The 24,161-nt window shown below is 38.7% G+C and overlaps 1 protein-coding gene across 1 annotated transcript in view; it reads left to right on the forward strand.

Moving 5' to 3' along the window:
• Nucleotides 1–6,444: 6,444 nt before the first annotated feature.
• Nucleotides 6,445–24,161, forward strand: part of Rab38 (RAB38, member RAS oncogene family) — a 67,606-nt gene continuing 49,889 nt past the window's right edge. Inside the window, exon 1 of the mRNA XM_006985673.3 lies at nt 6,445–6,811. Within this exon, the coding sequence (XP_006985735.1) occupies nt 6,610–6,811 (202 nt within the window). The 5' untranslated portion in view covers nt 6,445–6,609. The remainder of the gene's footprint in view (nt 6,812–24,161) is intronic.

The raw sequence follows: 24,161 nt of genomic DNA on the forward strand, positions 1-24,161 counted from the left end.
GAACTCCTCGTCCGGGGCCTGTTTGTACACTCGGATTCTTATCTCTTTCAAGTCCCAGCAGTGTTGCCTGTACAGGTAACACGGAAAATTAGGAAAGCAGGAGCAGCACAGCTGTCGAAAGGCAGCCATCTCACCACCCAAGCATACACATCAGTTGTTTACAATGGTCTATCTTTTGATCTGCTTCTATGAATAGTATATCAATGGGTTTGTGTAATAAAAGTTAAAAAGTATATACTTTATTTGTAACTGGTGATTATAGGTTGTGACTTGATTTTTTTTTTGCCCATTTTTAAAATAAATGTTATGAGGAAAATATTGTGAATATATTTCAGTGTCTTGTTGGTATCTCGATTGCTTAATTTTCATTCCTTAAATTGATAGAAAATATTTTTTCATATTATTGGATTTTTGTATTTCTTGTGTACCAAGTTGTTTGTTCGCATCTTTTCTCTTTTATTTTTGGGGTTGTTTTGAAAGTAATTTAATGAAAATTTATGTATATATACCATATATATTTATGTATATATACTATTTTTCCTTTCTTAGTTGTAAATTTCCAACCAGTTTCCATCTGTCTTTTGTCATTTCCAAAGACATGCATACATACAAACACACGAATACATATACACAAGCATATACAGTCACATGTACAAAAACAAATACACAAACATGCACTAACACATGCAACCACACACATCATATACACACATCATACACACACACACACACAAATGCACACAGTTTTGCACATGCACACAGAGTATTTTCCTTTTATCATTCCTACCTTCATGTGATCCATCCTAGCAATAATATTGAATAACCACTTGCCTTTATCTGCTAATACTACTGCTGTGGTATAGAGGAAGCACACTCCGGAACTGGCCTGTGGAGAATCAGAGGGATCAGCTGATGGATGTTGGTAATAGAGAGGGAGGAGTCAAATGTGGCTGGCTTTCCAGGCTTTGTATATGATGTTAGGGTGGAACCACAGACCAAAAGCCATGAGTACAGGAAAAGGAACAAGTCTGTTAGGGTAGATAATGAATTCAGTTTTGCCCATGTTGCAGTTGAAATGACTGCCAGAAAACCTGGCAGAAATGCCCAGCAGGCAGTTTGTTAGCAGTGTATGGAATCCAAGAGTAATGCTGGGTTTAAAATGCAGCTGTGGAAACCATCAGCCAAACCTTTGTTAGCTTAACATTTTCTTTTTTGTGTATATCTTGGGCCAGGAATTATGCAAAATGCTTTATTGCATTTTCCATTTAGTCTTCTTAAAGCATTTATTATGTAAAAAGCGTTACTGTTCTCATTGTATGTAGGAAGGAACATAGCTACAGAAATTAAGTTACTAAGGTCTCACTACTAGGTAGTGGTAGAACTTGAATGAAAACTTAATCTTTGGACTAATTTGATAAACCGTAACAGAGTGAATGAGTTCAAGTAAAGAGAAGCAGGATCCAAAAGATGGAAAACAGCAAAATACTAGACAGATATAAAAGAAAGGAATTTGCTATTGAAGGAGTTTCAGAAATGGTCAGAGTAGGTAGAGGGCCATGTTGGTAGCAGAATGGGTGCATTTTGATGGTAGGGACTTTCCTACTCTTTTAGAGAGATGTGAGATCCTTGTTTTGACCTTTACCCTAAAACTGTCCATTGTATGATAGTAGTTTTTGTTCTGTTTTGTCTCTTTGTTTTGTTTGATTTTTGGCTTTTCTTTTAAATTTGGTTTTGTTTGGAAGGGGAGGTTGCAAGGGAAGAGGGCAGATGCGAGGAGATGAGGAGATAAGTGGGATTACATACATGATGTGAAATCCACCAAGAATCATAAAAATTTTTTAAAAAAGGTGTCCAATGTAGTGTTTTACGTGTAAATATCTTTGATGCTTTAATAATGTGTCAATAATTTTTCTGGCATAATTTTGTCCTTCTGGCTACATTGCATGACCTCTTATATCATTACTTGTGCAGACTTGGGACTCACTCAACATTGAATAGCCTCAGGATCATAGTGCTACTTCCTTCTCTGGGAGCAACGAAAGAAGACACCCTGGCACATATTTGCTATGGATACAAGGTTGGATCACTGCTCAAATAAAGAGAATGCTATTTGTATTTTTTGAGCAAGTATGGAATATATATTTTTATCATTAAACTTATCATTTTGTAAGCTTTGTAAACTAGGAATAGAACAAATTCTTTTCTGTATAGCCTGAATATAAGATAGTATAGCACAAAAAAAAATCTGGAGAAGAAATTTGGATCTATATTTTGTCAGATGCCAAAGAAATGTGGTACATACAAAAAGAAACAATTGTTGGAGCTATGTTGACATTCACAGTATGTTACTGTGACTCTGGGGTGATAGTTTCAGTGATTTAATGCCTAATTTGCTCAAATAAAGAGAAGGTACTTTCTCCAGGATAATTATGAGGCTTAAATAAATTCAGCTAAAAAAAAGTATAAAGAACTCTAAATTTGACTCCATTTTGAATGTTTTGATGCATGTACTTCTCACATACTTGCCTTTCCATAAGCTGTTCCATAGCTTATGTCTTCTTGTCCATGTTGAGCAGGTAAGAAAGAACAGAGGACCCAGGTCCCACAGATTTGTCCAATGCAAGCCTAACACATGTAGCTACAAACATAATTCTTTTAGTGAATCTATGACCTAAAATGATTTAAGACTGAATCAGGTTTTCCTGATGTAGACTAACTGAGAGTTCAAAATCTCATCTGAAGTTAATTTCTGATAATAATTGCTAAATGATTTTTTTTTAAGCTTTTGGAGGAAAAACATTCCAACATCAGAATTCTTACTGATGGAAATGTGTTTATTTCAAGCACTTTCAACACTAAATCCACCCGGGCCTCTCTCCAAATAATCTGAATGTTAATGTCCACTTGCAGAGAACTGCTGCATTCCTGAATCAATTCTGGATATAACTAACGCCCATTACAAGTGAGCACAGGTTTGGGAGGAACAGGTTTCAGACAAGCCTAGTGGATAAAAGGGGAACTCTTTGAAGATAACAGAGTAACAAACTGCAACCTTAACTTTGCAGCTTCATTTGTTGAAATCCTGCTTTAGGAGGTTTTCAGATGCCACTGGTAAATGCAGATTTCATCTGAGATCTTTAACTCCCTGCTTTGCCTCAGGAATGAATATACTTGAAGAGTGCCTTGGCTCATTCCTTTTATTTGGTGTAATTATTAGTAATGCACCTTTCTGTTCCCAAGAGGTCCGATTTTGGATAATAAATTATATGGTCATCTTTTCAAAGGTCCCTTGTAGAGCAAAGGTCCCTCTTCTTTATGATATCTTACTTGTGTTAATCTAAGAAAATTTAGCTTACCTTTCCTACAACAAAGCCTCTGGGACTAACTCTATCTTGCAGTCCTTTAAGTATTTCTATGATGCAATAATTAAGAGCTCACATAAGCTAACAACTAACTCCCTGTGGTTCTTTTAATGGCAAAAGCAAATAAAGTAACTTTTGGGAGCTTCATTTAATTTGGTAACCCCAGAGAGAAGCAAAAGGGACTGGCCTTTCAAGTTTATATTTGCAAAGCAATTTCCAATCATTTAAATTAGGTTTTCCATTTAATAAGTGAAAGCTTTTGTATCCACACTAGACAGCATGTGACTGGAGACAGAGACTGCTGCCACCGTGCTTTCTGGAATATCTTGAAGGCCTTGTACTGGTAGTACTTTGTAGTCTCAGAACTTTTTGACTTGAGTCATCTGCCTTTCTGTTGCTGGGGAGAGGGTGTGCAGTGGTTTGGCAAGAGGAACATTGTAACAGCATGAAAACAGTGCCAGGGATGTGTGGAGAGTCACTGAGAAAAACCGGTTTCCCTGATGCAAATACGATGTTGAGACAGTGCCCTTACAGGTTCAGGGACCTAGTTAGGTTTCACTGGACTGCTAGCCTGTACTTCCCATTCCACTGAAGTCTAAAGGGTTTAAAAAGAAACTTAGAGTAATGTTTTCCCATTATGAGGAATTGTCATAAGACTACAATGAATACCTATGGAAACAAATTACACACAAGTCCTGCCTAGTCAGAGTGCCTGATAACTCTAGTTGGGTACAGTTCCTCAGAAGGTCATCTAAACAGACATGGCAGGGCTCCTTCCATGGCCCTAGATCTACTTTTTAAGTTTTAACTTTGTGTTCTTTTGCTTAAAGAACCCCCCCCCCCATTTTCATATACATTGACTCCAGAAGTCCTGAGTCTTGTTCCACCATACATTTTCTTGTTCCAGTCATACATTTGAATATCCAGTGTCCCAAAGTGTTCCTAACCAGGAGAGATCAGATCAAGGTCAAGATGACACAGCTGCTATCTGGCTTGGGAAACAGGCCAGGGCCTGCAAATATGTTGGCCCAGGCATGATAGTGAGGGATGGGCCATATTGTGTCTCAAAATTCTACCAGCTGCTATGTTCTTCCATCAGATCTTTGCCCACAACAAGGTTGTTTTTTTGATTGTTTGTTTTCATATCTACAGAAGTGTGGTTTGGGATGTGGCAAGGGTCTTATTTTGTCAGAATCTCTGATTTTGTTGATGCTAAAAAGGTTTAAGCACTTCCAGTTCCCTAGGGCTCTTCCTGGGAAGTGAAGATACAGTATTGGACAATTCTGTCAGCAGGCAGAATGTTTCTCTTACTTGTTAGATATGATCTGCACAGTGTATATGTGTAAACCAATGGATGATGCTTACCCACATACCTATGCATTTCAACAAAGAAGCCAGAATGGTTCTACACATCTTCCCTTAGTGTTCCATTATGAGCAAAGCTTCTGAATTATCCTGTAAGGAGAAACAAAGCTGAGGAACCCCTACTGACAGAGTTAAAACTTGCCTGTCATTTCCCATTAAGAGCTGTCATTTATTCACAGTTAATCGGCACCTACTACACACACACACACACACACACACACACACACACACACACACACACACACAGAGAGAGAAAGAGAGAGAGAGAGAGAGAAAGAGAGAGAGAGAGAGAAGAGAGAGAGAGAGAGAGAGAGAGAGAGAGAGAGAGAGAGAGAGAGAGAGAGAGAGAGTGCTCAGGTCATTTAGACATTATTACTTTCTTTTGTTCTGAAAACCAAAGTTCATATAGGTGCATCACCCAGGAAAGGATCTCTCTGCTCATGAAGGGCTAATGGAGGCTGAAGGTGAAGGTATTATGTAATTTCAGAGAAGCAGAGCAGAAAGACTTTGGCCATAGCAAACTTTTCATCCACTATTTTACACAGTTTACATCTCATTTCTTATACTCTCTAGCTATATGGTACCTTGGGAGGGCAGCTCTCAATCTTGCTTTCCTCCTTTATAGCTGCACAAATTTCTCAACTCATAAAGGAATGTAAAGATGAAATAAGATTACTAAGACTGAACTCCCTTCCCTTCTGAGTGCAATGAGTACAAAAATTACCCATTTTGACAAGAAATGTTGATCCCCAATATCTGCATGTTCCTTTCCTCACTTCCTTAAGCCGCAGGGAATACTTACCTGCCCAGGGAGACCTTTTCTGGCCTCCCTAAATAAACAGCCATGCCCACACATAGTTTCCACATTCTTTTCCCCATTTTATGGGTGCATTTATCCTGCTGTGGGTCTGTGATTCTTTTTATATTTCCACAAGCACACAAATATCTGCACAGGACACACCATTACATGAATGAATAAGAAAGAAGGTGTTGATACCAGCCGGACTAGGGTTTGAAATGGGTGTTTGCTTTACACTAGTGAGTATATCCAGTTCTCGGGGCTCCTCATTTGTAAAAGAGGAAGAAGAATTATGCTGATTTTTAGGACTGCCAGGATAAATAAGTGGCGTGTGTGAGAGGATTTATAAACATTTGTTGATACTTATAACGAATGATAAGATCTCCTGTGTCTAGTCATAGCTGGGATGCCTTAGGATGGGAGTGGAGGCTGGAAGTTTAGCAAACCCTCAACATTTCATCTCGCGGGAGGGGGGGACATTAAGGTCATTAATGGTTTAACAGGTGAAAAGGTGCTAAGAGCATTACCATTTTACAGACATCCAGGCTGAGGGGCTCAAAGGGTTGCCCAATGTCATTCAGTTTCAGGGGCCTGGCTCAACCCAAACCGAAGAGTTGAGCCTTCGATGTTGGTATTTCTCATGGCCTTCCCCAACCTCACACCACAGTGTGGCTGGCAGTTGGGCTCGGTAACCTCAGAAGACCAGGGTATTTTCTGACACCCAGTTCTCTCCCTGGTAGAATAATGGAAAACAAACCCCACAGCTTACAAGTTTGTGCCCTGGACGAAAGGCGAGAAAAAATCTCTGCGAAAGGTATGAAGTGCTGTGCAAATAAGAGCTGGAATTGTCAATAGCACTCAGGTCCTTTAGCTTCTAGTCCCCGGAGTCGCTCCTGTCTCCTCCCACTTTGGAGACCGCAGTGTAGGAAGGAGGATTAACCCCGAGGGAGGAGTTCCGCCCCAGCTCCCCAGCCTGCACCAGCCTACGCTCCCAGACAGCGCTTGGGTCTCCTCCTGCGCCCAAGCCCCGGCTGCGCTTCCCAGGGCAGGCTCCAGGCTCTGCAAGTCCGACGGGCCTCCAGGATGCAGGCCCCGCACAAGGAGCACCTGTACAAACTGCTGGTGATCGGAGACCTGGGTGTGGGCAAAACCAGCATCATCAAGCGCTACGTACACCAGAACTTCTCCTCGCACTACCGGGCCACCATTGGTGTGGACTTCGCGCTGAAAGTGCTCCACTGGGACCCAGAGACCGTAGTGCGCTTGCAGCTCTGGGACATTGCAGGTGAGCGCTCTGAGCAGCGCGCGCAAAGGGGAGGGGTTGGGGGAGTGGAGAGTGACTTTTCAGCTGATTTCCAGTTCTGGGATCCTGGCGTGCAACCAAGTAGGAGATCCAGATCGCCAGAGTGGTCCACTCTAGGAAACTTTGACTAGTGGCTTGGAAACCTACTTTCAAAGAAAAAGTGTTTTCTTGGTTTTGCTGTTGTTTCTGTTGGATTCTTACCCGACCCTAGCTGCAACTTGAAGTAACTTCGCTCTCACTGGGTGTTCTGCGGCCATGGCTCAAGCTGGTTCTTCCACTTTCCTCTGGGATTCCTGGGTTCAGAGCAGTCAGTCTGTGGCTGGGACCCAGAAGGCTATAGCGCCCTTCTGTTTCCATTCTGGTCCCTTTCTGGACACAAGTAGCCCAGACTCAGTCCAGAGTTTCCCACGTGGCCTTCATTCTGGCCAGCAGAGGGGAAACCCCTAGGAAACATAAGAGGGAACAGGTTGTTTTAGGTTAACTCTTGTTTGTCCATTCTTGAGTTTCAGGAATTTAGGTTATTCCAAATTTCACTACTATGGTCATCTCTTCAGTCAAGAAAATTTGAGATTGTTGATTTCGTATACATCTAGGACAAACTATCTCTTCCCATACCACTCCTTTCTTCTCCATCCCTTTATATCTCTGGCTCTCTCTCCATAGTCTATCTCAGAAAGGAGACTGTGTATGTGTTTTAGGACAAGTGGTTTTTCTGAGACAGGGTCTTACTATCTAACTGTGACTAGCCTGGAATTCCCTATGTAGACCAAGCTGACCTCAAACTCATAGAGATCCACTTATTACTGCCTCCCCAGTGGCAGAGATGGGGGTGAAGAGGGTGGGGGGTTGTGATCATGTTCATGGCATTTGCTTTTAAGATTTCTTGATTTGATCCTGGGTGTATTGTTTGAGAAATCCAAAATCTGGTAAACGTTTTTATGGTGTTTGAAACCAGAATTTGACCAACAGGTATACCAGCTCATAGGCACAGTGAAAACTGAGGAGGCAGTTTTCACTCAAGAGTGAGTCCTACTTTTCTGCTTGTAACCTGGGCATGACTAGCCCCTTATTCTAGATGCTTAGCCACCTACCTGATCAGCAGCATCCCTGTTAAGCTGCAAGGCAGTAATGGCTCAGCATTTTCCTGTTCAGAAGTTTTAAATTCCAATGAGATTCTCCATGGTCCACTTCAAATGGCCCTACTTAATCTTTGTTCATGGTTTGGGGCACCAAGAACCCTTTGGTAGGTGCTGGATCTAAAGTAAACAATACTTGCTCAGAAAATATGTTCATTTCAGCTAGTGCATTTGACTGCAAACATTTTGTCATGACTAGAAATGAGAACCAAGGAAGAAGATTCCTGAAAGGACATTTCTGGTCTTGAGACCCAGGGCTTCTGTAACCATGAGCTTTGCCAGGTCTTATGATAAGGCTAGTGTAGACAAGTTCATAGTTTGGAGTCTTTAGCAGATTTAGAGAAACATGAGCTGTTGGAGACTTGAAGATGGCATCAACTAGAGTCTTTTGAAGTTTTCCTCCAACTCTGTGGACTCTGTTGCTGCGTGTTTTAGTGTCTGAGGTGTCTTCTGACTGCACCAAAGCCCCCAGGATCTCAGGTTAGAATAGATTACTGTTTAAAACATGGAGCTGTCACTAGCACTAATTTCAAGTCCTAGTAATATTATGTCTCCAGCCTTATTAAACATCTGTGAGTTTTAGTTTCCTCTTCTAAATGGGAGGATGAGAAAGGTATAATGATTCTGAGCTCAAATTCTAGAATGGGATACCTACTGTGGAATACCTCCTTCTGAATCTTGCTTTATTTCATATGTATTATGTGATTATTGACAAATCCCCCAATCTCTTTTATTTTTCTTATCTATAAACAGGGAGTGTGTTTTATTCCACCAAATGAGAGAAGAATAACCAATAGTTCAAGGTAAAGACAATAATGCCTACTATCCAGGAGCTCATTAAGTTACCACTCTCTGAAAAATTACACAGATGAAACAAGAGGAACATGGTATACATGTAGCAATTAAATCCTCATAAGATGCAATTCCTATACTCCACATATATCCTGTCCTCAAATGCCAGTATCATTTTTTAGTCTCACCCATTTTGCAGCAAAAAGCAGGTTAAGTTCCAAGCTTGCTGTCAGAACAATTTAACTCCCAGACTTAGGAATGCTTTCCTAAGCTATAGTTTCAGACCAAAGTTGTGGTGAAGGCTATAATCAGAGAAGTCTGTGCAAGTAGAAAGTCTGAAGGATCTGAGATCCATTTGGCAGGCAGAATGGCATTCATCCTTGTGGTAATGCCCAGTTCACTCTTTCTTTGAGAGCCTCAAACTCAAAGGCCCTGACCTACTGAGTTAGAGGCTGAAAGCTTTTTTAGGTAAAAAGCTAGGTAACTGGGGATAGGATGGTTGTAACATAAATGTTTCAAAATATATTGGGTTATACAGTAATGTGAAATCCAACCTCATCTCTTCACTCAGATTCAAGTTAGGTTAGTATGTCTTCTAGTACACTCAAGTAACAGAATGCCATCCTGTTTTTCTTAACTATGCTGTGTATCTATAAAGAAGCAAGTTTTGAGAATGTTCAAATTCTTTTCTTTTAACTTATAAACAAAAACATTATTTTATGTGTATGGATGTTTTATCTGCACATAAGTCTGTATACCATGAGTATGCATTGAACATAGAAGCCAGAAGAGAGCTTTGGGTTCTCTGAAACTAGAGTTACAGATAATTTTGAGCTACCAAATGAGTGCTGGGAATTGAACTCAGGTAGGTCCTTTGCAAGTGCAGACAGGGCTCCTAACTGCTGAGCCATTTCTCTAGTCCCTCCCCTTGTTTTGTTTTGTTGTTGAGACAGTGTAGTTCAGATTACTCTTGAATTCACTGTGAAGCTAAAGATGATTGAAACTTCTCATCTTCTTATATTTCCCAAATGCTGAGATTACATACAATTGCCACCATATTCGGTTTATGCAATATTGGGAATAAAATTAAGGGACTTGTGCATGCTAGGTAATTACTTTGCCCACTGAGATTTGTCTTCAACCTTGACACTCTTGATGAGATGGAAAGGATTTACTCTGGCCCAATATGATACTAGCTTATGATAAAGGTTTTTATTTTTTTCCCCTAGGTAGACTCTTGCGTTTTATTTGGTTCAATGATATAAGGCCTTATTTGTATTCCCGTGATATGTATCTTATAGTCACTTTGAGTAGCCAATCTGAAAGTTTCAAGACATTAGGGGCTTGTGAAACAAGATGATAATTTCCCTCAAACCACACAGGGAACAGTGTTTGCTCCAGATCTGAGCAAGTACACCACAAGGGAGCATCTGGTCAACTCTGTTCAGATGTTCTTGGTAGAGTCAAAGATGTTATTTTGTCCAAGATGAACCTGTTAACAGTGGAAAGGCAGGATTGTGCCTATTCTGTGATTTAAAATCATACTATGTTCTGCAAGTCCACCAGCCTGTGAGTACCTGACAAGCAATGAGTTCTTGCAGATAAGGCCCTCTTCCTTTCTTTGGTTGGTAGATAATCCTAGCCTTCTTCTTTCATTTTTTTCTTTTATTAAAAATAGATTTCTTCATATGATACATTTTGCTTATCCTTTCCCCTTCTCTACTCTCCCACTTGTTCCCCACCTTTCCCTTTCTTTAGTTATTTGGTAATCCTTTATTTTCTTCCATAATTTTTTGGATGTTATTAGATACCAGTATGGAGAAAATGGAAATAAATGAATGAAAAATTTTTTTGAAAATTTTATTATTGGCTCAGATGTGAGTTTATATTCCCCCTTATCTATATACATCAACCAAGAAAAAAACAGAGTTTACACTTGAGACTTCTTTTCTTACTACTCTCCAAACCTGATACCAGCAATTGCCACATTAGCCCACTCAGAGACATGAATAATTCTCTTTGAAGCATCTGATGTACTCTGGGACACAGCTTTAGGACTTAAGACAATTGCAGACCGAGCAGGTACCATCCTTTAAGCACCTATTCTTATGGTTGTCCAAAGACATTCAATTTCCTAGTAAAATAGCTGGCATATGGTAGTGTCACAATTTAAAACATGGCTGTTGACCATGCCCCTCCCCACCTTTCCTAGTAGCTTCTCTCTACTTCCTCTGGTTTAACAGTACAGTGTTTCAGATACATTCTATATGTAGTATGGATTACATATGATGAAAATATAATACTTGATATTGGTCAAGTCATGAAATCTTACTGGAGCTCAGGTGTTCCACCTATAGAATAGCAATTATTTTATTTGTCTATGATATCACATTTGGAAGATGTTCTTTCTTTCAGTCTCCACCAATGTTAATATCATAGCCTCACCTTGCCTGCACTGAAGGTAATACATGATAGTTTTCCCTAACTTTCTTAATTGTGAGTCTTGACATACAAGTTTCATATCCTCTGCCTTGTCTATAAGATGAGGGCAACAGAACCTGTATCTGTTAGAGTTGTTATAAGAAATAAATGAGTTAAATCATGACCACTCCTGATACATAATAAACACATTAGTACTTTTATTCTTATTATGATAGTTGCCATTAGTATAAACTACTTTTACATACATTTCCTGCTTGATCTTGATGTAGATAGAGAAGATAGTATCAAAGTCATTTTATACTAATGAAGGTCAAGAATCAAAGAAGCAAGGTACTTGCTCATAGAAGAGCAGAAATAGTATATTTGCCTAACAGAAATGCGTGTGTGTGTGTGTGTGTGTGTGTGTGTGTGTGTGTGTAAAACTTGACTGAGTCTGCTAGTCATCATAAGACCCAACTCCAAATTCAACAAATGTAATGTAAAACACCATATTTGCAGACAGACTGTTTCTTCACCTTGGAGAAGTTTCATTGCAGTCATCTTCTACATGACAGTGACATCTGAGAAGACCCAACTTATGAGAACAGCATTTCCATTTCCATGCAGGACTCAGCTATACTGTCTGTTCTAATTCACTTGGGTCACCATGGTAGGCTGCTTTATAGTTTCCAAACTCTCATGTTGTGAACTAAACTGAAGGAAGGGTTTGGACTGGGCCATTTCCTTAGTATTTATGTGTAAAAATAATTATCTCATGAATTTTATAAGGTTTAAGTGTCTTGGCAAGAGATATAGATATACAGAAAGGCTAACTTTTGAAAACAAGCATGTCAGGTAAAACAAAAATGAATCCAAGGATGGACCCATTTCTGCAGGAGAATTTGTTGCCTCCTTTCTGTCCTGCATAATTATAGGTTTTCAGATCACTGTGTGGAATGACATATTGTGAGCTTACAGTTAAACAGAGTGTACAGTAAGCAGAAATGGAGAATTTTCAATATTGTGCAGGAAACATAAAAACTGGGGAATGAGCTTAAATATGACTATGAAAGCTGTGATTCTTCATTTATCAAAATCTCCATAATTTGAAGTAAAATGTTACTCATTTGAAGGTCAAGTGGAAAGCTATCTTCTTTGTGATTTTTCAATATATTAAATGGAGCAATAACTTGTTAAAAGTAATTTTATAGTTACATCATCTTGTAAGTACTCATCTAAACCATGCAAATCCTTTTAGAGACAAGGCAGCTATGATTTGGAAGGGAGTTAGCACTGGATTCTCAGGCCCATAGAACTTATTAATAGTAGAAATAATTCCATGTTTACTATTGGTGCACTCTGGAGAAGTAAACCCCCCCCCTTTTTACGTTAGATGTCTGATGTTATCTTAAGCACTGAAGTTCAATGGTCATGGAATTGGATAGGCAAGAGGGGTCCGCAGTTCAGTTGCTAACCATACATCTTTTTTCTATAGTTCTAGGGATGGAACTCAGAACCTTGTAAAGGCTATGCAAGGAATATACCATGGGGCTACATCCTCAGGCACTTTAACAACAATTTTAAAATTAAAACGATCCTACTGACTATCCATTGAGATATTTATATTTCAGTCATTTTAACTCCTCGGCATTCCCTGTTTGGTCCAATGTTAATTGTCTCTATTCTTTCTTTGTCTAGTCTTCCTACAGATCTATGTGATCTTTCCTTTTTTTGTTTCCACATATCATAGTCCTTGCTAATATTTGACTCATTTGAAAAGTAACTCCTCTCCGGAAATCCCCCAGTTGTTTTTTTTTTTTTTTTTTTTTTTTTTTTTGTCAGCTGTAGCTTCTTCCTCCTTCAGTCTCATGTGACTTTTTTTTTTTGCTTTTATTACCCTGTAGTACTTCTCTTACCAAGTCTGGTATAAAAGTTATTTTGTTCTTTTGTAGATATCCTTTGCAAGTTTCAGAAGACTCAGCCATGAGTTTTTTGGTATACAATTTAATTAGATGATCGTGGTCAGCAAAGAAGTAGAGAAAGAGAAAATGCTCCTTAGGAGGGTGTCCTAGTTATTTTTCCTATTGAAATAAAATATTCCAACAGCAGCAATCCAAGTGAGAAGGGGGGTTTGTCTAGCTCACAGTCCATCAAGGTAGGGGAGTCAAGAGCAGAAGCCTGAAGCATCATATTCACAGTCAGAAAGCAGAGAATAACAAATGCATGTTAATGCTTAGCTTGCTTTCTCTGTTTTATACAGTCCAGGCAAACACACAGTCAAGCTGGGTCTTCCCATGTCATTTAACATAATCAAGATAATCTCCCACAGGTGTGCTCAGGGGCCCATCTCCCACATGCATCTAGATTCTGTCATCTCAGAGCACAATCAAGAAAAATCCTAATTATTTTAAGCTATGATCATGAATTTAAGAAGACTGAATTGTTTTAGTGTTTTGTCATCTTTTTCCTTGATTCTGTAATTTTTGTAGTATGCGTTATCCTGATGCATTAGTTAACCTTTGTTCCCTATATTTATACTCAAATTTAACTTTTAATTGGTTTACTACTCTTGCATAAAATTGCTCTCCCAGGAAGAATGATGAACTTTCTTGTTTACTTCCCGAGTCTAATACAGATGAAATATTTATAGTGTAAGGGGGATTCCAAAAATTTCTGTCTAATTCATAGGGGGAAGTTCAAAACAAATTGATTCAAAGTCCTTGCAGAGACAGCTGCTTTCCTCTACAATAAAATGTGTTATTAATAGCTCTATTTACTGAAGGTCAGGCATATTGTAGGCATATGCATCATTATATTTATTGCTCACAATGAGCTTATCTAGACACTATTACTACACGGAGACAAGAAAACTCTGCTTATTTAGGCTATAAAAATGAGAAGCACATAAAACCTTTTGAAAGACATACAGATAAGGAATTCTGCTGAGTTACGATTTGTGATTTATCTGGCCACAACTCCTATTTTCTGACTAGTCTATGATAATCCTTCCCAATATATGATGAAATGATACAATAGTTTTTAAACTCATAGATTGTTTAAATTGTGCCTATAGGGTAACTAAATTCTTTACAACCATCATCAATGAAAGCTCATGGTTACTGGCTTTAATAGCAACCATCCTCATATATGACATTTGGGCTGGAATGCTGCAGTACCTGAGAGGCAGAAGTCTCTCATTTGAGAAACATAGCTAAGAATAACTGTGCAGTATCCAAATAATAACTAATTCCTATGGTGACAGGACAATCTCTCTGTGGATATGTATTTATGTATGTGTTCTAAATTTAAGGAAAATAGACTAGTATCTAGAGGCTAAGGCAGAAAATCTCACACTCTTCGCTCACCAAATTCTTAGTGTCAAAGTAATTTCGTATTATGCCCTTCAGCCAAAAGAAATACCTAAAAATTCTGTTCCTTAAAAAGTTAACACCAGCTGACTTAATAAGCGTATGTTTTGAGGTTAGGGATATAACTCAATCAGTAGAGTGTTTACTTGGCACACATAAAGCTGTAGGTTTGATTTCCAGCACTATGTACAACCAGGCCTGGTGATGTTGCCTATAATCTCAGCACTCCAGAGGTGGAGGCAGAAGGATCTAAACCTGAAGGTCATCCTGTGCTGTGTAGCAATTTTAAGGCCAGCCTGGACTACGTGAGGCTTTGTTATACACACACAAAAAAGTATCTTCTAGCAAATAATTATCCATTTGAGAAAAGTAGTATAACTTATAAGAGAGAATTATTATTATTATTTGATTTCTAAAAACTACAGTTTAGGGATATGTGTGTGCCTTTGGTTATAGAATGATCTCTTAAAACCTTGAGACAGAGTGGCCCCACTACCCTCATTTCCTGTTTACATTGATTCTTTTCATGATTCTTGTTTTCTATGACAGAAATTTTAAAAATTAACCCACCCTAAGTTAATAGTGTCTGATATATCTGCCTGACCACAAATACTACTGTGTTTGCCCCAAGATTTTGAAATATCACATGGGTTTCCTGGGAGCATATTAGAGCATTTTTGGCATGTGTTTGGGGGAATTTGTATTCTAAAGGAGTCTAGAAATCCTTCAGGAATCAAGAATTAGGAATTAAGAGAGTGTTTTTGTATGTTATGTATTAAATTGTCTTTAAAGGCTACTTAGAGCTACGATTTTGAATGCCAAGTAATTCAAAGCTTGTTTTCCATTGGAAGTATTAAGCTTATTATTTTATGAACATGTTTTAGGTTGACTATTAATAATTATAGAGCAACAAAATTTTTAGTTACAAAATTGTTTGTGTTTAATAATTGTAATGAAAGGCATCATAAGATTTTAAAAATTAACATCAGGGAAGGTAGTGTATACTTATGATCTTAGCACTTGGTATGTGAAGCAGGAGGATCACAAACTCAAAGCTAGCTTGGGTTACAGGGTAAAAAAAAATTTATGGAGTCATATTTTCTTGCACATTTTGGTTCAGTTAAATATATCACAGATAACTTATTTATTCTTGATGGATAGATTCAAGAAATGTTAACTACCAAGAGAATGAAATTAGAAGACGTGTTGTTTACAGAGGACCTAAAATGATGAGAAGCGCCTGTGTAGTTCTGAATTACACGAAGGTTGAGAACTTTATGAACAGTTTAGTAGGAATAGGCAGTAAAAACACAACATCTAAGATTCTGCTCTATTTGGTCTCCTCCTTTCTGTGCCAGGGCTCCTTCTCACTAATGTAATATTCACTTTGTTATACGAAGTCTCTGTATTGCTAGTTTCATGTGTTATGTAAATCTATTAGGAGCACACACTTAGAGCCTCTTAGGGTCTACATACTGTGCAGACATGGGTACTGTGATTGAGTAATTGAATACGTGGTTTGAAGAGTCTGCAGTGTCACTGGGGACACACTGTAGAGGCTTGAAGAACATGAAAAATACTACAAACAGGTGTTGAGTTAAATAGCCGAGAGGGTGATATAATGAGTCACTGCTATGGGAATCTACAGAGAGATGAGTGCAAAGGCAGATAGTCATAGTTTCCAGGAAGGTTGGGCTTGGGTTCAACATTGAAGGCTGGGTAGAATTTGGTTAGGAGAAAGATACGGAAGAGGTTATGTTGTAGTGAGAGTAGGTCACCTTAACGTGAAGGTTTCAATATTAGACACAGGATTTAGCAGAGACTAACAAGGCATAGTTTGATTTGCTCTTAACATAACTCTTAGGTAGACAATCTCTAAATTCCCACAGGGGACCAGAAGGCAAATGTTCATCTTTTAAAAGACTTTCTGAAAATGTATTCCCAGTTTTGGATAACTCAAGCAACTGCTCCCCTTCCCCTAAGAAATGGGAACCAAGCTTCTACACGGCCTTGGGTCTGTGCTATTCTATTTGAATAAACTAAAGTATGTTCGTGTGCTTTGATGAAAAACAGAACAAAACAGAAACCACCAGGATGTCCTAAGTAATCCCTAATTGGAGCTATACAACAATGGACCAGTTGCGGTGGTTTCTGAGAAAATAAAATTGTATCTTTCACTGATTGCTACATATTTTGGTTAGAAAGAAGGTACTTATTTTATTATGGATAAATATTATGAATGCAAAACTTACATTTAAAATGTTTTTTTCTTGAACATGACTATATGAAGGAAGTAGTTGTCTCAGCATATTTCCTCCTTAAAATGGAAATTTAGGAGTTTAGTATTGGTTAGTTCAAAAGTGTTCACAAGTGAATCATATATGGAACTAGTTTATAATTAATATGAGTCCTGTATTTCCAAGTGTTCAGAAATTTTCAAATATTCCAATATGTGGATATTTATGATACCGCTTCCTTTCTATTATAATGGTCTGAAGGGAATAATTTAAATTGTTTGAAACCTGATGTGGATCACATCACACATTAGCAGTCTAACTTCTAATTATGTACCTCAGCTCTAGGTTCAAAGCATATGAATCTCTACAAGTGTTGATACTGAGACACAGTGCCACAGAAAGTGAATTTTGTAGTAATATACATAAATTAAAACAGAATAAGTTAAATCTACAGCCCTGACTGCCTCCATCCCTATCCTAGCTGTGGTAAAGCCATGTTTTCTTTGAGGGTCTAGGAGTCATACTTGAATTATCTCTTGCACAATTCCTCTGCTATCTCCATCTCCAGTTGTATCCAGGAAACAAACAATCCTCACAACTACTATTTTAGTTCAAATAATAATCTCTCACTAGTCATTGCAATACCTTCCTAACTGGTGTCTCCAGCTCTGTCTTCACTCCCACAAACCATTTCTCAATGCGGCACCCTTACTAATCCGTGATTTCTCATCAGCTTGCAATCCTTCAGGATTTTCATGTCTTGCCCAGAATTAAAGACAATATCAATACAATGGCACCAAACTGTTTATCCTCTGGACCTCCTGATCTCTGTTTTATCCCAGTGTACTCTGACCCATGAGCAGTCTTTGGTATCCCACCTAATCCCTTTACTACTTCCCAAAGACTTGACAGACTGACCTGTGTTTCCAGGAATTCCCTCTGTTTAAACCTACAAAATGTTCATGTAGTTTCTTACTTTACGCTTCTGGTGTTTGCTCAAATGATATAGATTTTTCTGGAAGGTTCCTTATCCAAATTTTAAAATTCTGTCCCCACCCTAAGAATACTTTTTTCCTCTTTTCCTGCTTTATTTTTTTCCCTCATGATGTTTTTTAAAACCACATAAATAGTATTATCTCAATTTAACTTACTTTTTTAAAAATTTGCTGTTTACCTCTTACCAGTGGAATGTAATCACCATTGAGTCAAAGAAATTTTTTCTAATTGCTGGAATAATTCCTAGAAAAATCATAAGGATTACAATATTTTGTTTGTTTGTTTGTTTATTGTTGCATGATGAAATAGATGGTTTATTCCAGTTCAAGTGGAAGGACAGTGCAGAATATACAGACAAGATAGGCATGTTTAAGACTTGGTAAGCTTACACTCGTCTGCTGGGAGGGAGCTAAGGGATTAGGGCTATTAGCTAGCTTTTCTGGCACTGTGACAAACTATCAGAGGGGAAAATACTTAATAAAGTAAAAAAAAGTTTGTTTTTTATCATCTCATTGCACCTAGAAAACCTAGGAAAGAAAGGTAGGGAAAAGATCACACACACACACACACACACACACACACACACACACACACACACACACACACCACTTAAATATGAAACCTCAAAGCCCACTTTCATTGACACACTTCCTCCAACACGGCCACACTTACTCCAACAACCTCCCCCCCTCCCCAAACACACATGCAGACATCTTAGTTACTTTTCCATGGCTGTGAAGAGACCATGACCAAGGCAACTCTTATAAAATAAAGCATTTAATTGGAGGCTTGTTTACAGTTTCAGAGGTTTAGTCCATTATCATGGCAGAGACCATAGTGGCGGGAAGAAATGGCACTGGAGAAGTAGCTAAAAGTTCTACATCCTGATCCACGAGCACAGAGAGACTAGTCCTGGCATGGGCTTTTGAAACCTCAAAGTCCACCTCCAGTGACACACACCCTTCAACAAGACCACAACTCCTCTACAAGGCCACACTTGCTAATCCTTCTCAAATAGTGCTACTCCCTCATAACTTAGCATTCAAATTTATGATCCTATAGAGGCCATTCTTATTTAAAACATCACTATATACATGGAGAGAGAGGAAGAGAGAGAGAGAGGGAAAGAGAGAGAGAGAGAGAGGCCCACAGAAGGTCTTCTTCCAGCCAGGTCTCATCTCTGTTCAGTGTGAAATCATCATTGGCTATATGAAACCAGTAACTTAATGATCCAGTCTCCTCAGCTAGGGTAAAGCTCAGGCTTTCAGTACTTGAACCTTTTTAGGAGACTCTTACTGCCCAGTCACAACATAGAGTGTCTGCTTCACGCAGCAGATGAACCTTAATGAACTTTAACTATACAGAGTTCAAAGCTGGTCATGGGATGATAGAAATTTGATCATGGTTGTGGATCAATTGGTAGTGTTTCAGGGGTGACTATAAGAGGTTGGTACTAAGTATAACCTATGCCTAAATGAGGAAAACTAGTGATTAATAGATACCTGTCTGTCACTGGCATATCAGGGAAAAATAGTGAGGAGAGAAGAGATTAAAATCCTTCCACCAGATGATCACTGAGGCAACTAAAAACAAGAAAACTTTCATAAGATGTTATCTATTGGAGTACATGGGTTTCTCTAAGCCTTCAGAACAAGCTTTCTGTATTGACAGCTCAGTGTTCTTTTCACTACAGCAGGAACTAAATAATTTGATTATTTTTCTTTTAGAGCATTGTGAAATAGCTATATTTACTTTTGATTTTTTATATTGGTTTCCTTCTTTTCACATACTAGCCATATAAGTACAGAGAGCATATTTATGTCCCCTTTAGATCTTATGATTGGACCATAACTCCCCCAAAATACTGTTTATAGTAAATTCATCAAAGGGACAATTCCTTAAGGATGAGAATGGCTACAAAAGTATATAGCCTTCTAGTCTAAAACTTACTGTAACAGATATGAACTGACCTTGGTAGAATAATGTTGATTTTTCTCCTCCAATGAACACATTATTTATTCACTGGAAATGAGAGTTGACTATGAAGTAAGTATGCCAGCATGTACCAGTGGCTTGTGAATATATGCTGATGGATTGTAGAAAAAATGAAACTTTCAACTCAATTTATTTTCATTATCGCATTCTGTTCTCTCACTGTATCCAAAAGAGGAAGAAATGGCCCTCGAGCTTTACAGCGTCAGAACACGACTAACCTGCTCTCAGAGATTTTCAGTGCCATGAGAGAGGTTGCAGCATGAATACACACGTGAATAATAGGGAATCACAATGTAGGCTAAGACAATGATGTGGGCCTGGGGAGATGGTTCAAAGAGTAAGAGAGCTTGCCGTGCAAACATTGGGGCCTGAGTTCAAATCCCTAGTGCTCACATAAAAGCTGCCTAAGACTCTTAGGGAGATGAATTTTCCAATATGATTGGGCCAGACTGCATTTTGAAGGAAGTGAGATGAAGTTATAAAAGTAGATGGAGACAAAAGACATACAGTATTATGTATAGTGTTAATAAAAATATTTTTTCTTAAATTTGTGTGGATAATGAACAACCAAAATGACAAAGAATAAGGGTAAGAATTACCTTTTGTGGGTAGTTCATAATAAAACTGGAGTTATAAGACTTGGGCATATGTTAATGTCACCTAGAGGGTATTTAAAAGTGGAGACTTCTAGGCTCCACACTAAATACTTCTCTAAAGAGTGTAGGACAGGCCAGGTGGTGGCGGCAGCACATGCCTTTAATCTCACATGAGGGAGGCAGAGCCAGGTGGATCTCTATGAGTTCGAGGCCAGCCTGGTCTACAGAGTGAGCTCTAGGAAAAGCACCAAATCTACGCAGAGAAACCCTGTCTCAAAAACACAAATACCAAAAACCAACCAAACAAAAACAGAGTATAGGACAGGAATAGGTATTCTATAGATACTTCAGATCTTAAAATTACTACCAGATTGAAATTGTTGGAAGACTTGTATTGGTACAGTTAAACTCACACTTACTTATATTTATACCTTGGTAGCGAGAAAGTGATGAGGGACAGTAAAAGACCTACCAAGGATGCAGGTGATGGTCTACGTGGCTCTGCTGAGCAGTGGCGATTTTGATGGATAGGGGGTGGCAGAGTTAAGAGCCACTTCAGAAACAGAATTTGGGGTGGGTAATAGAGACTCTGTGGATGGGAAAATAAAGTGTGTTGGAAGATAGCCTGACAGTTCGTTGGGATGGTTGTGTAAGTGACACCATGAATCAGATGGGCGAACAGGGGTGCTGGGAGGGGGGCAACTATGCACCTGCTGGGTCAATTGCTTGTCTCCTTCCTCTGATAAAATACCTGATCGAAGCGACTTAAGGGTGCATTCATTTGCATCCACTTCCATGACATAGAGTTCAGCTTGGCACACGTGGTGGTAGGAGCGGAAGGTGGCTGGTCACATTGCAGTCCCACTCAGGAATCAAAAAACAGTAAATACCAGGATTCAGCTCACTTTCTCCTTTTGAGAGCAGGACCCTAGCTCTTGTTATGGTGCTGTCCTCAGTTAATTTGTTGTTGTTGTTTCACCTCAACCTCATCCAGATAATCCTTCATAGACAAGCCTAGATTCTTGTATGGTGGGCAATTTCAGTTCCTGTGAACTTAATCATATTGGCTCTTACAGCTGTCAGATTGCCAGAAACAGTAACAAATGTAGTTTGCAGTAAAGAGTGAGAAAACTGAGACCCATTATGGTGAACAGACTAATCTGGTCACAAACTGGTGGGTTAGGGTCAGTTGGCTAAAAGCATCTGCTCAGTTTGGGTGAGTCTCTGTACTTTCTCAATTCAGCCCTCCTCATCTGAAAATTGTCTATAAGAATATGGAGACCATTTTGTGCAGATAAAACGCACCCAGTAGACAAAAGTAGACTAAGCACTCAGCAGTCACAATTTCTTTACTATGTTAAAAACCTAATAGAAATATGATATAAAGCTCTAAAAACAGTTTTGGATCAGAGTTTAAGACAAAACATTATTACAGGTACTTAAGAAGAGACAAGAAAAAGTGAACAAAATCCTATTACCTCTAACTTGTCTACTAGTAATTGCTGGAGGCAGGGACTAATAAAGGGCATATTTTTATTTTATGAGCCCAAACCTTTATTTACATTGAATCACAAAAGTAGGTACACATCACTTTTCTTAGAAAGAATAAAATACTGAAAATGCAATGTATTTAGGGAAATGCATGCTAGCATAACCTCAAAAAATACTTTAGATAAATTTTGAACACAAGATGATGTAATGGTGAAATTCAATATGAAGTAATGAATGTTTTGTAGATTATAACCTTCTATACTTCTGTATAGGTTTTATGCCTGTTTAGGAGACTCACTGCTTGGCTGTTCCTAGTGAGAACATCTAGGGTACTAATTGTTAGTTAGCTTTAGCTGTCAACTTCAAAGAAACCTAGAGTCACCTGGGAAGAGGGAACTTCAATTGTAAATTGATGTAGGAGGGCCTAGCCTACTGTGGGCAGTACTGCCTGATCTGCAGGCAAGTAGGCCCAGACTTTAAAAATGCTAGCAGATTCAGAACCTTAAAGCAAGCTGGTAAGCAGCATTTCTCAGTGATCTCTGCTCCAGTTACTGACTCCAGATTCCTGCCTTGCCTCCCTTCCTTGACTTCCTTTGAAGATGAATCTAAAACCAAATAAACCCTTTTCATCTGGTTGATTTGGTTAGTATTTTATCACAGCAACTGGAAACAAACAAGAACACTCATTATTAAGTAAAAATACCATTAAATACACATTATGGTTGTGACATTTGTATATATTTTTACCTGAGCTTGTGACACCAAGGAAACTATTTCAGGCTGTTAGAAAACAGAGCCAAGGTTTGACTAAATCTTTAAAAAGAGAGCAGCTGGGGGACCTTAACGATGAGCCCTATCTAGATTCAGAGAGAAACATTTGTTTAAAGTTATCTTGGTTTGTTTAAGACCACTAGTGATAAAATTAAGGCCCGTGTCTTTTGACTTCTTAAAGAAATGTGTTTACAATTTCACATCCCTCAAAGCAAGGAGCAGAATCATGAGCCATATCCATATTATGACGGAGTGTATGTGTTCAGAGGGCATAAGGAAAGTGTTGTTCCACCTGGTGAAGTAGGCTTACAGTAGAAAAGCCAAGTATGACTCTCCTTGTTTAAGAAATTTCTCATGTCCAGAAGCCCTATGTATTAGTGGCACAGAGTTAAGCAGCTGTCCAGTAAATGTGTGTTGAGTGAGTAGTGTTATGTAGAGATGGGTTTTGAATTATAGTCTTTGTTTCGTTTTAAAGTAAATTTGCTTAGGATAGATGTGACAAGTTTCTGTTCTACCTACAAGTAGGCACTCGCTGAGGCTCACATGATTCTCATTTTTAACAAGAAGTAGCAGAGAGGGTTGTCAGCTGACAGAGGAAGGGTAAGATGTGAGAGCCAGAACTGCTCCGGTTTGCCTGTGACCCCTTCCTGGAATGTCAAAAATACAAACTTTCCCAGTGGGTTGGCCCAGTGACCTCCACATACAAAGATCTTTTCTGTCTAGAAAAGTCGCCTTCTACTTGTTTCTGATCCATTCACTCACACACTTTCTTACACTCATTGTCCTTTTAAAATGCCAGTCAGGGTAAGATACAGTATGTTGCTTTTTGCACAGTATGAATATAATCCTCGTCCATATGTTAAAATGTAAAATTTTCATTCTTGGGAGCCACATATTTTGCAAACCCCTGGACAAGTAGATTGTTGAATAACCCATGACTGCCCTTCATCTGGTTAGATCTCTAGAGAGATCATAAGACAGCCTTAACAAGCCTAGAGGCCCTCAGAGTTCTGAATGATCACAGAAGGCTTTTTTCCCTTTTGTTCTGAAATGTCATACCCCACCCTGAACAGTATCAAAGAGATCATTATTTGTATCATGCATTAAGAAAGAAAAAAAGAGAGGTCATTTGGGAAAAAGGGAAGTTCATCCGAGGGTTGTGTGTCATATGAAAAATGTTTTACCCTTCTTCTTCATTGACTGAATGACTATGAAAACAGCTTCAAATTTCTCTGTGGTGCAACCAATGTAAGAACTATCAGACTGTCAAGTGCAGATCCTGATGAAATGCTGTTCTCCAGCACACATTCATGAGCAGGTGCTCAGATACTAAGGCAAGAGCCGTCGAGTTCCATGCGGTCCCATGACGTGTTTAGGAAAGCATCCTTTCTTTAATCCTAGTGTGAAAACAATCTACAAAACATTCATTACTTCGAATTAAAATTTGCCAGCACAAATTCTTGTGTTCTAAATTTATCTAAAGTATTTTTGAGGTTGTGTTGACATTCATTTTCCTAAATACATTGTAT

Source organism: Peromyscus maniculatus, chromosome 1 (assembly GCF_049852395.1).
Source record: "Peromyscus maniculatus bairdii isolate BWxNUB_F1_BW_parent chromosome 1, HU_Pman_BW_mat_3.1, whole genome shotgun sequence".
Taxonomy (NCBI): domain Eukaryota; kingdom Metazoa; phylum Chordata; class Mammalia; order Rodentia; family Cricetidae; genus Peromyscus; species Peromyscus maniculatus.